At 44.7% G+C, this 15,459-nt stretch overlaps 1 protein-coding gene across 1 annotated transcript in view; it reads left to right on the plus strand.

Moving 5' to 3' along the window:
• The window catches only part of MKNK2 (MAPK interacting serine/threonine kinase 2), a 48,755-nt gene extending 35,556 nt beyond the window's left edge, over window positions 1-13,199 (plus strand). The window contains exons 11-14 of the mRNA XM_034437737.3: window positions 7,423-7,617; window positions 7,783-7,947; window positions 9,048-9,091; window positions 10,916-13,199. Of these exons, the coding sequence (XP_034293628.1) occupies window positions 7,423-7,617; window positions 7,783-7,947; window positions 9,048-9,091; window positions 10,916-11,168 (657 nt within the window). The 3' untranslated portion in view covers window positions 11,169-13,199. The remainder of the gene's footprint in view (window positions 1-7,422; window positions 7,618-7,782; window positions 7,948-9,047; window positions 9,092-10,915) is intronic.
• Window positions 13,200-15,459: the final 2,260 nt, after the last annotated feature.

Genomic DNA, 15,459 nt, shown 5'->3' on the forward strand with positions numbered 1-15,459 from the left:
AAGAGGTATCTTAAACAAACAAAAACCACTTTCTTAATTGTTACCGGTCTTTCATTTTACTCTAGGTCAGTGATGGTTAACCTTTTCGCCGTTGTGTGCCAGAAGCGGGGGGAGTGCAGGGGGGGTCATGCATGTGTGTGCCCACATCCATAATTCAATGCCACCCCCTCCCTGCCCCCCTGTGCATGTGCGCACGACCCCACCCCCCGTGCTTCCCCGCTTTTGGCACACGGCGGCAAAAAGGTTACCGGTGGGCCTGGTAGGCCCGTTTTTCGCCCTCCCCAGGCTCCAGAGGCTTTTTTGGAGCCTGGGCAGGGTGAAAACAGCTTTCCCCACCCCCCGAAGGCCCTCTGGAGGCTGGAAACAGCCAATTTCCCAACTTCTGGTGGGCCCAGAAGGCCCAAACATCAGCTGGCTGGTGGTGCGCATGCACGCTGGAGCTGACCTAGGGTGACGCTTATGTGCCCAGAGATATGGCTCTGTGTGTCACCTGTGGCACGCGTGCCATAGGTTCGCCATCACGGCTCTAGGTGTTTGGGTCGTTTGATTCTTTCTGGGAATATTCCCCTCTTTACATAAGCATATTCATAGATGGGTGGATGTTGCTGCTGCGAGGAGGGAGGGTGTTTAATTTGAATTTCCTGCAGTTTCTTTCTCCTTCTCCATTTCCCTCAGCCCCCTTGCCAGTTATAATAATCCCCAGAAAGACCCATAGATAGATTTATGAACTCTATGCCCTTCTCATTCACTGCAAAGCAATAAAAAAAGACGACTTTCCTGAACCCTTGAGTCTTCCTTTCCATCCATTTTGTATTCCTCAGATTTTATTTTGCTCCCATAGTAGCGGAGATCTTGAAGAATGAGTGGAGGGGAAACACTGTGTTAAATTCAGCTGCATCTTTTATAGCTAAGATAACTCTTGTTGTCATTTTTTTGTGGGCACACTGGGAATTCTGGGAGTTGAAGCCTGCCAGGCTTAAAGTTGCCAAGGTTGGAGACATGTGGTGGGTTTCAAATTTTTTTTACTACCGGTTCTGTGGGTGTGGCTTGATGGGTGTGGCATGGCTTGGTGGGCGTGGCTTGGTGGGCATGGTAGGGGAAGGATACTATAAAATCTCCATTCCCTCCCCAATCCAAGGGAAGGTTACTGCAAAATCCCCATTTCCTCCCGATCAGCTGGGACTTGGGAGGTAGAGAATAGATGGGGACAGGGCCAGTCAGAATTTTTACTACCGGTTCTCCAAACTACTCAAAATTTCCGCTACCGGTTCTCCAGAACTGGTCAGAACCTGCTGAAACCCACCTCTGTTGGAGACCCCTGCTCTGAAGATGCCTGCTAGGGATTAAGGGATACGTAGTGTTCTCTCCTGTTGAGCCGCAGGCGCTGCTTAGCTGGGAAATCGAACACAATACAAGGCCACAGCTCAGCCTCAGAATTGTTGGCCTGGCTCCCACAGGGTGGATGTGCTGGCCGAGCAAGTTCTAGACGTCTGCCCTGCCCTGTCCTGGTTAGATGCAATCATGGGTTGGTTTTTTCTGCTTTTGAAAAGGGAGGGACGGAATTTGGCAGCTGATGCAACCTTGGTGCAAGCAAGGGACTTGCACCTGCTGGCTCAATCCAGCTGCATTCAGGGACAGGGGGAGGTGGCCATGGGTGGACTTGGTGCCTTGTATGAGTGTGAGTGTGTGTCTCTGTGTGTCCCTCTCTCTGATAGAATGAATTCCAGCTCCGTGGGCAGCTGCTATTATCTCCAGCATTGATTTTTTTTTTTATCTCACAGAGAGGAGGCGGATTATGACTTGCATAATGGGAAGGAAACAGAGAGGGAAATGTTCATTGCTTCACCTGTTGGGCTCTTTGCTGTGGAATGTGTGAAAGGATCCCTTTGAGCACGTGAAGAGTGCATTTTCTTTCCTTGTTCCAGAAGGGCCGTCTGTCCCCTTTTGATTCTCAAGTTAAGGTTCTGCCCCAGGCATGTGCTGGGAATTCGTTGTCCAAATGCTTATCAGTTCCAAATTCTGGAATTTCACCTCTTCCCCATGGACAAAAATTAACAGGAAACCACGCCTAGGTATCCTGCTCCCCATTAGGTGCCCTTCCTTGCTCTCATATCTCATAGAGGGTGGATCTAAATAAATAAATTTGTAATCTCCTTACGGATGGGGAAGTCCCTAAAGCAGCCTTGGCAATTTTAAAACTTGCGGATTTCAATTCCCAGAAACATATGCTGGCTCGGGAATTCTGGGAGTCGAAGTCCACAAGTCTTAAAGTTGCCAAAGTTGGATACCTCTGCCCTAAACCTCTGTTGATGGCAAAAGAGAAAAAATCTCCATTGTGAGGTCTCCAGGTGATCCAACTTTAGAGTGAGTTTATACCTTTTATCATTTATACAGGCAACCTTCCGAACCTGCTCATAAACAGATGTAGATTTAATGGGGCATTATACAAAGGCTCTTTGAAATATCTTCCATGTTTTGTTTCTAGCAAAGTTAATCTGCCTTGGGGAGAGTGGTCCTTCCCCACCCCTTTCCCCTTCTCTATGCTTCATCCCAGGGAAGTCCCATTGGTTTTTCTTGGAGATTCTCAGTCATTCTCAGTCTCATTCTCAATCACCACGGATGAGCCGTGGTGGCACAGCGGTTAGAATGCAGCACTGCAGACTACTTCTGCTGACTCAGTTCTGACCTTTTGCGAACTTCTGACAAGCAGAGTCAACAGGGAAGCCAAATTCACTTAGCAACCATGTTACCAACTTAACAACTGGACTGATTCACTTCACAGCTGTGGCAAGAAAGGTCGTAAAATGAGGCAAAACTCACAACAAATGACTGACTTAGCAACATATTTTAGACTTGCTTGTGGATTGTAAATTGAGGGCTACCTGTACTATTCTCCATCATCATCTTGGCAACAGGGAGTGCAAATTTGGGGACTGAAATTCGCCAACTGTGTGGTAGAAGCCACATTCTCCAAGAGGATTGGTAGAACGAGGATTCAAAACTAGCTTTGACTACATTTCTTTTATGCTTCAAATTACAGCAGAGATGATTACTCTCCAATTACACATTTAACCATTTCCCCCATGCGTCGTCTTCCAAGCTAGAATTTGTTGGCAACCTTTGGAGTCCTCTGGGAGGTGATGCAATGCCTTTGGGGATCACATGTGTTCCTGGATCTTCCTTCTGCGGCCTAGATCAAAGTTTAGCACAGCTCTGAGCTCCCTCAGTCACACCACTCTGAAGAATAAACAAAGAGTCACAGCAATTGGTGTGATGCGTCTAGCATTGGTATAGGGAGCAGCTGAAAGAAACATATTTTATTTTTTCTTTATGTGCTCTCCCAAAGGCCCATTCCAACCCTTTAACAAGCTTGGCCAAAAAACTGTTAAGATAATTAGAAAGCCAGAGGAAATAATAATCAACTGGAGCAGGGGTGTCAAACTCAAGGCCCGGGGGCTGGATCTGGCCCATGGAGGTGCCTAGATTTGGCCCATGGGGCCGCCCTGGAAACAGTGAAGAACTAGCCCATGGTGCCTCTGCCAGCAAAAAATGGAGCTCGGGGGGGGGGGGGGGGGGGGCTGTACACGGCCCTCCGGAGCTCCGTTTTTGCTGGCAGAGGGTTGCAGGAGGCTGTCGTAGCCGAAAACAGAGCTTGGGAGCCCATTTTCGCTGGCAGAGCACTCGAGCTACCACAGGCGCTCCCGACACGAGTGACATCGAGCTGGCCACACCCACCCCGGCCCTCCGAGGTCAAACACAACCCTAGTGTGGCCCTCAGTGAAATCAAGTTTGACACCCCTGAACTGGAGCATCCGGTTTCCACAAGAATTCTTACTTGTTCTAGGACAGTATTTCTCAACCTTGGTAGCTTGAAGATGGGTGGACTTCAACTCCCAGAATCCCCCAGCCAGCACTGCTGGCTGGGGGATTCTGGGAGTTGAAGTCACCCATCTTCAAGCTACCAAGGTTGAGAAACACTGTTCTAGGATCTAAGATGAATCAAGGGCCCAAATTTTTGCATAACCACAGAGTGTGATTTGGGTCTGGGAAAATAGCATCCAATCATATTTGGAACATGACCAGTGTTGCAATGCTCCTATAGTGGGACGCGGTGGCTCAGTGGCTAAGACACTGAGCTTGTCGATCAAAAGGTCGGCAATTCAGCGGTTCGAATCCCTAGTGCCGCGTAATGGGGTGAGCTCCCGTTACTTGTCCCAGCTTCTGCCAACCTAGCAGTTTGAAAGCATGTAAAAAATGCAAGTAGAAAAATAGGGACCACTTTTGATGGGAAGGTAACAGCATTCCGTGCGCCTTTGGCGTTTAATCATGCGGGCCACATGACCACGGAGACGTCTTCGGACAGCGCTGGCTCTTTGGCTTTGAAACGGAGATAAGCACCACCTCCTAGAGTCAGGAACGACTAGCATATAAGTGAGAGGGGAACATTTACCTTTAGCTAATGCTCCTACCCTTGTTTTAGGAGCTGATAGAACAAAATTGCTCAGAGAGCACCAGGAAACCCATTACGACCACAATTGAGCCTAATATTTCTGTTGCTAAGTGAAACATTTGTTAAGTGAATTTTGCTCCATTTTATGACCTTGTTTGCCACCGTTGTTAAGTGAATCACTGCAGTTATTAAATTAGTGACACGATTGCTAAGTGAATCTGGCTTCCCCATTGACTTCGATTGTCAGAAGGTCTCCGAAGGTCATCATGTAACCCCAGGACATTGGAACGGTCATAAATATGAGTCAGTTGTCAAGCGTCAAATTTTATCACAGTAGGGCTACTGCAATAGTTGTAAGAATGAAAAATGGTCATAAGTCACTTTTTCCAGTGTTGTTGTAACTTTGACCGGTCACTAAATGAACGGTTGTTAAATCGAGGACTACCTATGCAAAATAAGTGTTACCTGTGTGTGCCTCTGGTATGAAAGCCAAAAGGATCTGTGTCTTGTTCTCTGTATGCTAATATTGATAGATTAGAATAAGGTAAATTTATAGATTACTATTAATATTTGTGGAAATGCTGGATTGGGACAAGGAAGAATCTTGGTGATCATCTGAGAATTAGCAGCTGGACTTGCCGATTTAAAAAAAAAAAGATATATGTGAAAGACCTGTATTTGAATTTATAATAAATTCTCTGCATTGAAAATAACCTGAATGGTTTGCATCAACAACACTGATTACATTAAAATGAGATTGGATAGTCTGCAATTTACTTCCTTATGGATCTCAGCCGTTAGTATTGCATAGTAAGTGACTCTGTGTGTAGCACAGGATTTTGTGTAAAAATAGCATTTGTAATTGGTTAAGCTGGGTCTTGGGATAAACATACCATGTGTATCCAGTTAGTACGTTTCTAAGGTTTAGGAGATCTTGCGGGAAGAATGCATTTGCTTGCAGGGAATTTGAATTCGGTACTCTGATCTTTCTGGGCTTCCATATTGAGGGCTCATTTTTTTCCTGAGATTTTGAGACATGTAGGTAGGTGTGGCTGTGTTACTGAAAAGGAGAAATGGCCAACTTGGCTGAAACTGTAGGCTATATAATCCTTGGAGATAAGTGTGTGTAGATTCTTATCTACTTCCCTCATTGGGGGTGGGGGTGGGGTCCAACCTTGGCAACTTTAAGACGTGTGGACTTCAACTCCCAGAATTCCTCAGCCAGCCATACTGGCTGAGGGATTCTGGGAGTTGAAGTCCACACGTCTTAAAGTTGCCAGGTTTGGAGTTTCCCCTGCTCTTGGCCATTCTTTCTCTGAGGTTTGGAGCAAGTTGTATTTATGTTGGGTGAAGCTATGGTTATGTGCGGCTAGGAGGGTTTCAATTTTTTTGCCAGCTGAAACAAAAGGTATCTTCCAGAGAATAGGAAGGGGTATGATTTCCTTGCTGAGTCCATCTGGCCTCATATCTGGTTTCTGACTCTGGTCGGGTCTGTATCTTCCTCAGCAGTTTGTGGCATTTGTGGTTTGCAGGAGTCTTCTATTTTTGTTTGTCTTGAGCATTTGACAACTGACGTAGACTGCAGCTATGCATGGAGGTTCTGATGTCAGTGTAGAGGATGTACGAACAGGCCACTAACCAGCTTCCTGCATCCAGTGTGGTCAGAAGGAAACAGAATCCCTTGTTGCTGACTTCCATAGAACCTGAGGTGTAGAAATAATCCTGAAACCTGGTTTCGTTGAACAATCATTGGCTAGACCAGTGGTTCTCAACTTTTCCTTTATCACAGATCTTCTTTAGATAACTTTTTGGGGCGACAGACTATGGCCATTGACCCCCAAGACAAGATTTAAGTCATTTTTTCAAGCCTTTGTGGATCCCCTGTGACAACATCGTGCCCTCCCCCCCCCCCCCCGCACGCGGTCCACAGGTTGAGAACCACTGGACTAGACCATTTTGGGAAGATATCCCTATGACTGTCTTAACCAGGACTGTTAAACTCAATGTCATTGAGGGCCACAACAGGGTTGTAGTTGACCTCGGGGGTGGGGGTGTTAGGGGGGGCGTGAGCCAGGGTGGGCATGGCCAGCTCGACATCACTCATGTCGGGGGCGCCTGTGGCGGCCCAAGCGCTCTGCCAGTGAAAATAAGCTCCCGAGCTCCATTTTCAGCTGCGACAACCTCCTGCAACCCCTCTGCCAGCGAAAACGGAGCCCTTTTTACTGGCAGAGGCACTGCGGGCCAGTCCTTTGCTGTTTCCAGGGCGGCCCCGTGGGCAGTGATGGGATTCAAATAATTTAACAACCGGTTCTCTGCCCTAATGACTGGCTGGGTGGATGTGGCCATGATGGGCATGTGCATGTGGTGTGACAGGCAGCACTCGGCCTCCTGCCCCCTCCGGGAGCAAAAATGGGCCGAGGAGGGGATGTGCCCCCCCCATTTTGGGCCTAGTAGGCCTCCCTGCAGCCTCCTGGAAGCAAAAACAGGGGGTGTGGGGACTCCTGGAAGGGGCGGGGCAGAGCCAGCCAGCAATTTAACTACCGGTTCGCTCGAACTGGCCCGAACTGGCGGAATCCCACTACTGCCCATGGGCCAGATCTAAGCACCCCACACCCCGCACACCCCACCCTGATCCGGTCCCCGGGCCTTGAGTTTGACACCCCTGGTCTTAACCATTGCTGATTCTGTTGCCAGTAGATTTCACAGAGAATTGTTAGGGATTAGGTGAGGGAGAAAAAGATACGTCTCCCATAGGTTTGCCAAAGAATAAATGGAGATAAATCCTTGAAGAAATCAGAACCTTCTCTTTCTTGATTAGGCTTTTCTGTAGTTTTAACCGGAGACAAAACCTGTGCATTTAAAGCACACACGCACACGCACACGCACACACACACACACCTGCACAAACAACTGCATCTTGAATCAGCCTCTTAAACTGGTGGATGTTAACAAATTTTGTTCTCTTTCCCCAGTGCGGTTCAGCAGAATATATGGCTCCGGAAGTGGTGGAGGCCTTCAGTGAAGAAGCGTCCATTTACGACAAGCGCTGCGATTTATGGAGCTTGGGAGTCATTCTGTACATCATGTTGAGCGGTTACCCCCCTTTTGTGGGTCACTGTGGGACCGACTGCGGCTGGGACCGTGGTGAAGCCTGCCCTGCTTGCCAGGTGATCATACCCAGATGGCGCTTCCTGTTTGCCAGCCGTGGAAAGTCCTAACTAGTTCCATTGGCTCCTCCCTCCTTTTTAGAAATGTCGTTATTGGGTCCTGTACGTGTTTTTTAAAACAGTTGTGCTGGCTTCTTTTCGTAACGTAACTGTCTCTTCTTGCAGAATATGCTGTTTGAAAGCATCCAGGAGGGGAAGTACGAATTCCCAGACAAGGACTGGGCTCACATCTCTTTCGAAGCTAAAGACCTCATTTCAAAGCTTCTTGTAAGAGATGCCAAAAAGCGTCTGAGCGCGGCCGAAGTCCTCAAGCATCCTTGGGTACAAGGGGTGAGCATCCTTGTTGAGTGAGGTGGACAAAAGATGGACATGAGATCATTTCTTTTGCCTTTCTGCTTATCTGGTGTGAAGGACTATTTGTCTGTCTATTTGTCTTTCTCTCTCTTCTCTCCCTCCCTCCCTCCCTTCATCATCTCTCTGTCTACCTGTCTCCATCCTCTCTCTCTCCTCCCTCCCTTCATCATCTCTCCCTCCCTCCCTTCTACTTATCTCCATCCTCTCTCTCTCTCATTTATCTATTTCTGTTTATTTATTTATCTATCTCTATCATTTATCTATTTCTATTTATTTCTATTTCTATATTTCTATCATCTGTATCTGTCTGTCTCTGTCTGTCTCTGCTTTAGAAACCACCCATCTTCCTCATGGAGACACTCTAGGCAGTGTACAGATAAAATCTGTAAAAAGTAAAAAGTAAATATAAAAATTTAAAATGGAGGCAAGAATATTTAAAATTCAAAATGTAATTAAAAGAGAGAAGTTTCAGGGTGCTTACCGGCTTTTCAGCTGCATGCTGCCAAGCAAGAATATTCAGTGTTTAATGTAAATTAAAGCTCCAAAGTTTAAAAAAAAATAGGAAGAAGGTATGGTATTTATTGTAACCAAAACCCCAATGTGGATATATCTATGAAATATCCAGTCATTGATTGAAATAAACTAAACTTTCAACAGTGTTTCTCAACCTTGGCAACTTTGAGGTATGTGGACTTCAATTCCCAGAATTCCCCAGGCAGCCATGAGTTGAAATCCACATATCTTAGAAGTTGCCAAGTTGGAGAAACAATTCCTTTCAGATTTGGAAGTCCAAGACATGTACTCTTTTTTTGTAAAGTGAGTTTTCTCTCCGTGTCCAGAGTGTATCTCCAATAGTAAACAAGCACCTCCAGTATTTATTTAGAAATAGCTAGCTACAAGAGGAACATACATTTCAATAGGGTTGACGTATCTCCATTGTACTTATTTAAATGGAACTTTAATTTTGTCATGGAAAAATGCAGAGAAGGTGTAATTTAAAAGGGCACTGGGGGCTGCAAGGAGTTGTAAGCAGTGATTATTATGGTGACAACTTTCTCTCTTTTTTTTGCTTCTAGTGTGCTCCTGATAACACGCTCCCCACTCCAATCATCCTACAAAGGTGAGTGAAGCATTACAGAAATAGTTTTAATAAATAAGAATGTTATTGAGGTATACCTCAAATCTTTCTTACCGTCTGTAGAGAATTATAGCCACGTATGAGATTTCTTGTCACTTGGGAATCTGTTTTTATTCAGAAAGTAAATACATGGAAAGCAACAGCTTTCTAATCTTGACTGCATTATCAGCCTTTCGGTCGTAAACCAGTATAACGTGTGTATAATTACCACTATTTCCATGGTAATTTTAAGGTGTGTAGAACTTCAGCTTAATAATAGGTAGTCGGGAATACCAATGAAAAATGGAAAGGCAGGCCAGAAAATGTAGGCAATTATGTTGTTATCACAGCCCTCCTTCAATTAATTCATGTATTGAGAAAATTAATATGCCTCCCCCCTTTAAGCAAATAACTGGGTGGCTTACAATATGAAACCACGCTAAAACAAAATTCAGAATACGTTTAACAGCAAATGAAACAAATACAAGAGCTGAGCAAATGGGTCACAGTTGCAAACACACATATGTTTTGCTCTGCCAACAACAACCCAGCCCTAATGCCTAAGAGAAAAGTCAGGTGTTCATGGCCCTCTGGAAGTCAACATGATCAGTGATGTGTAGACCTCTGGCCAGGCAAGATCACACCTGGCCATCAGAAACTTGTATACAGTTAAGGAACAAGTAATATAGCCCAAATTGTGATTCCAGTGGAGTCCGTCCCATAGAGCTCCCGGGAGCAAATCTGCAAAACGAAGTTACAGACAGTCCTCGAGTTATGACCACAAATGAGCCCAACATTGCTGCTGCTAAGGGAGAGAGTTGTTAAGTGAATTTTGCCCAATTTCATGACCTTTCTAGCCACAGTTGTTAAAAGTTAGTCACATTTTGTCACACGCTGCAGTTATTAAGTTAGTCACACGTTGTTAAGTGAATCCGGGTTCCCCATTGACTTTGCTTGTCAGAAGGTCACAAAAGGTGATCCCAGGACCCCGGGACACTGCAACCGTCATAAATATGAGTCAGTTGCCCAGTGTCTTGTTAGTTTGCTTTATTCATTAGCCCTTGGGTCATATCAAAGTGCAGAGTCCCAGACACAAATTATTATAAAATCCAATAAAAACAGTTTAAAATGGCAAATACAATTTAAAATGAAATTGGAATAAAATACAATAATTTAATATATAGATAGATAAAATTGTGATAAAATTGTATTTCGGTATCCACCCCTACAATCTGCCCCAATCAGTCTCACATATGCTGATCTCAGCCGAACCATTTTGCTCAAGTCCTGTGCTGTGTTGAAGGTTACTTCAGTGTCCGAATTTTGATCATGTGACCAGAGGAATGCTGCAAACAGTTGTAAATTTGAAAAAAAAAACAGTCATAAGTCCCTTTTTTTGCAGTGTCATTGTAACTTCAAATGGTCGCTAAACGAACTGTTGTTAAATCGAGGACTAGCTGTAACGCCAGGTCCAAAATTAAGAGCCGTGGTGGCGCAGTGGTTAGAGTGCAGTACTGCAAGCTACTTCTGCTGACTGCTGGCTGCCTGCAATTTGGCAGTTCGAATCTCACCAGGCTCAAGGTTGACTCAGCCTTCCATCCTTCCGAGGTCGGTAAAATGAGGACCAATATGCTGACTCTGTAAACCGCTTAGAGAGGGCGGTAAAGCACTGTGAAGCGGTATATAAATCTAAGTGCTATTGCTATTGCTACCTCATCCCAGTAAGGTAGCAATAGCAATAGCACTCAACTCCGTTGAGTTGTGTGGGATATGCTCGATCGAGGTCCGGATGGTCGTAATTTGCTTTCTTGTGGTTGCCTTTGGTAGGAACAGCAGTGCCAAAGAGTTGACATCGTTTGCCGCCGAAGCCATTGCGGTCAACCGTCAGTTAATGCAGCACGAGGAGGAAGCTGCGGAGGAGAGTCACCCCATTATCATCAAAGCTACCTCATGCTCTATGCACCTCTCTCCTCCTTCCGAATCCAAGCTGGCCAAACGGAGACAGAAGACAAGCATGGCTAAAGCGAACCCCACCCAGCATCTGGTGACCCCCTTGGTCATGGTTGGGGATCACATGTGACTGCCTTTCCTTCTATACGTCCATTCTTCCATTCTTCCCTTCACCCCCCCCATCCCCCACCCCTTTGTGTCTCTTCGGACAAAAAAAGATCTGCTTGAATAGCTTAACAAAAGATCAAGATCAAGTGGGCTGGTTTCCAAGGATTCTTTTCTGTCTTTGATCTTGTTCGACACACCGGCTTGTTTTGTTTCTCGTTCCTTTTTGTTTCTCTCTTTCTCTCTCTCTCTCTCTCTCTCTCTCTTGAAAAGCTATTTAAATTCTATTCCTCCCTTCCCTTGTTTCCCCTCTTCCCAGTGCATTTTGATACACACGTAATTTTTTTCCTAAAAAGTTTAAAAAAAAAAAATCCCTTCCTCCCCACTGAAGGATAGCTTATCTGGGAGGGGGGCTTCTGTTCTATTCTTCTTTTTTCCCCCCCTTTCTCTCAGCTTCTTGTACTGTGAAAAGAGAGGAGGAAGAAAACTTTTCCCTTGTCTGTCCCACCCCAAGCCTGAACTTTTAAACGTAGCATTTTTATGTTTGGAGAGTGTTTCCTTTTTTTTTTTTACGTTCATTTTAATTTTGTTCTTGCTATTGGTTTCTTTTTTTTTTTTAAACAAACAAACATAACTACTTGGATTCTGTATGGTTTGAGGGTGGGAGGGATGAGGATTTATCTTGTCATTTTTTTCCCCCAAAAGCACTGGAGTGACTTAAGTGGGGGTGGGGGAGGAGGGAAACAATTACAGTCCATGGATTGTATGAATGTTCATTTATGGGGAAAATGTAGGGAAAATTGCAGAGTCTTCCCTAAAACTGTGTAGATTCTATAAGCTGAAAGTAGTTGTATCTGGGATGTAAACAGAAGGGGGAGTTGGGAAGTGGAAACCCATATATATAGGGAGAAATTCCTTCTCCCCACCCCCTGGCACCGTTCACAGCACTTATTTTGTATTTTGTTAATTTTTTTTTCTTCTCAAGGGGCCAAGCTGTGGATAACACAAGAACCCTATTTTGTTTCAATCCAGATATGTCCTATTAACATGGGAGTGGTCCAATTTTTTTTTTTTTTAAGAGCAGAAGGGATGCATGTTTTAGGATCTACCATAGGGGAATCTAATCCCTTATGGGTTTTTTTCCTCCCCATTTGATACGGAGAGATAAAAGAAAGGTGAAAAAAGTTCTAGTAGAAAGGAAAGATGTTACTACCTTCCATAGAGTAAGCCGTTGTTTCTCAACCTTGGCAACTTGAAGACGTATGGACTTCAACTCCCAGAATCCCCCATCCAATATGGCTGGCTGGGGAATTCTGGGAGTTGGAAGTCCACATGTCTTCAAACTACCAAGGGTAGGAAACATTGAAGTATAAGCTATTGGGGGCAGGGGAGAGTGAGGCTTAATCTGAAGAGAAGGTAGTCAACATTAATTAAACCATCCTCTGCAGGGCTGTAAAAATCTTTGCAAAAATATTCATAGAGAGTGCTTCAGAGTTTGCAAATGTAGGATGCCCTCGTAGATTAAATTCTTATCGTGGCAGAATAGTTTATGGCAATCCTTTACAACTTTTGCTGACTCTTTTTTTTTTTTTTAAACCAAGGTGATGCGCTGTTTGATCTCCCCATCCCAAAGGCAGACTATGGCTTGAGGGAATTATTTCAAAATGTTTCCCAGTCTTTGGAGCCTTTAAGCTTCGGTTCTACTCCGAACCAATATAGATAGAATTCCTCAGGGATGGTTGCTTCCTACGGGGACTAATTAATTTGGGGAACCTCTTGCCTCCCGTTCTCCCAATCTCTACAGAACTACAGTTCTTATAATTGTGGGTTTTGTGTGAGAAAACAACAACGAATCTAGTTGAAAGCTAGACCTGCAAGCTTGTGAATCTGGGGGAGCAGGGGGCAGAACTATAAATCAAACTCAGGATGGTGCATTCAGATGTGCTAAAATGGTCAAAAGCCTGTTTTTTGGAAGGAAGGAAGAGAAACCCTTGGATGCATGTGGTGTCTCATGCAGAGAAGGAATTGGAAGATTGAGTAATTTAAAAAAATGAAATCGGTTTTAACGCGTGAAATTGAAGCAGTGAGCAAGTAGCATATTGGGGTGAAGTTCTGGTAGAAGATTCTCCAAGAGGGATGTGAAGAGAGACAATAATAGAATTTGGTTAGTGGTCCTCTTTGGCGTCCACCTCTTCTCATCACCCTTTCTGGCCAGAATGTAAGCATCAAAGTGAGGATTGCCAGACAACTGCCAATAGTTTGTGCTGTTGCTGTTTGGCCCTCATCGTTTTCTCCATTCTTCCATTGTATTCCAGTGTTTAGGACCTAAGCATTCTGGGAATTGCCTGCATTGTGAGGCCACAAGACTCAGGAGCAATCTGGGAAATTAAATGGCAGATCCAAACTATTGGATGATGGATGTTGCTCAGTTGCTCTGTTGATGCTTAAGTCTAGAGGAGGAGGCCAACCTGAGAGCATTTCTGTAGGGTCTCCTTCTGATACTAATCTTTGATTTGAGATTGTCCTCAATGTTTGGTTAGCCCACGGTTGGGTGTCAGTATCCTGTTCTTCTTGGATCAGTGATGGTGGATGAGAGGTGCCTCCGAGGCAGGGGTGGTATTCACTTATCTTTGCTACCGGTTTGCAAATGGGAGCGCACGCTCGCTTCATTCGCACACACCACCTCTGCACATGCACAAAGAGCATCAAAATCGGGACATGGTGACGTCCACGCAGGTGGGCGGAGCCTTCCACAGCCACCGCTACTGATTCGCCCAAAACAGATAGAACCGTCTGAATAGCACCACTGCTCCGAGGGCATTCTTTTATGTTAATAGGCCAAGAGCTGAAGGGGGAAAAATGCATACCACCTGCCTCTTAAAACCTTGACAACTTTAAGACCCTATGGACTCCTAGAATTCTCCAGACAGCATGTCTGGCTGGGGAATTCTGAGAGTTGAAGTCCACAAATCTAAAAAGTTGCTTAGACACCCCTGTCTTAAAGGCTGGAATATAATGAAACATGATGGTGCTTTCCAGGTGCACCTGGAAATTTAGACTATTGGCTATTTGTGTCCACTGGAGGAAACTCAATCCCTTCCTCTCTTTGCTCCGAGACAAACGTAGCTCCAAGACCTGCTCTCAAAAATTTCTTGAAAAGACGGCACAAATCCAGGCAGCGAAAACATTTGTACATAAATCAGTATTGCATCATGAGGTGGATTGGAAAATATTCTTGAATGTGTGTGTGTGTGTGGTGCCTTGATAACGGTGGCAGTTGTGACTAGGCTGTGGGTGGGCAGATACTTTTTGCCGTGCTCAAATCTAGTACCGTAGTATTTCTGCCTACCTTCCTTTATGCATAAGCTACAGGGCAAGTAGCAGCCTTATGCATTTTGACTTGGGAGCTACGCCGACTGAATTCTGTTGGATTTGCTTCTCCAAGTATGTGTAGGACTGGTTGATGGCTGAAGGGCTGCCCTTTCTAAGTGTAAAAGTATGGATGGGAAAGCTTACTGAATCTGGTAGACTTCCTTCAGAGCAGGGGTCTCCAACCTTGGCAACTTTAAGACTTGTGGACTTCAACTCTCAGAATTGAAAAATCTGGCTGAGGAATTCTGAGAGTTGGAATCCACAAGTCTTAAAGTTGCCAAGGTTGGAGACCCCTGCTTCAGAGGACCCAAGGGGAGGATCAACCAGTTAGTTTCACTTTGGAGGTGAAAGTTGTTGTTGAAATCTAGCTAGGGAAGTGGTTTTGAAACTTAGCGTGGTTTGCTGTGCATGGCAAGGGAGAATTTTGCTTATTATCTTAAGGTCAGTTTGGCCTATTTGATCTCCTTTCTAAGCCTTGGGATTTATTTATTTATTTTTAAATCCAGTGATAATAAGGTGGATCCTCTCCAGGACTTTGGTATAGAATTGGTTGAACAGCCATATGTTATCAACTCAATCTTGGGTGGTTGTAGCAAAACATCTGCTGGTGACTTCAGCTGCTATCCAGATGTGCACGGATGTGGGCGTATGTGATCTAAGAACGATGCTTGTCTCTGAATAAAGACTTTTTAAGTAACAATACTATGCAAAGAAGTTTGAATCGTTTTGCTGAGAGAGTAATCTTTTTTTCAGATGCAGGATAATTGATTTTTTTATTTTTTTAAATTTTTTTTGGATAAGTGTTGAGGCTTGTAAAATAACTCGTCACCTCCTTTCTTTTCTACTTTTTGATATTTTTCTCTTGCTTTCTTGACAGAGGGTAAAGCAGATGGGATCTCCCTTTTAGTATTATGGTTTGCTTGTTGTGACCTTGGCGGTCTTTT

This window comes from Pantherophis guttatus, chromosome 1 (assembly GCF_059756535.1).
Source record: "Pantherophis guttatus breed Tessera chromosome 1, ASM5975653v1, whole genome shotgun sequence".
Lineage (NCBI taxonomy): Eukaryota > Metazoa > Chordata > Lepidosauria > Squamata > Colubridae > Pantherophis > Pantherophis guttatus.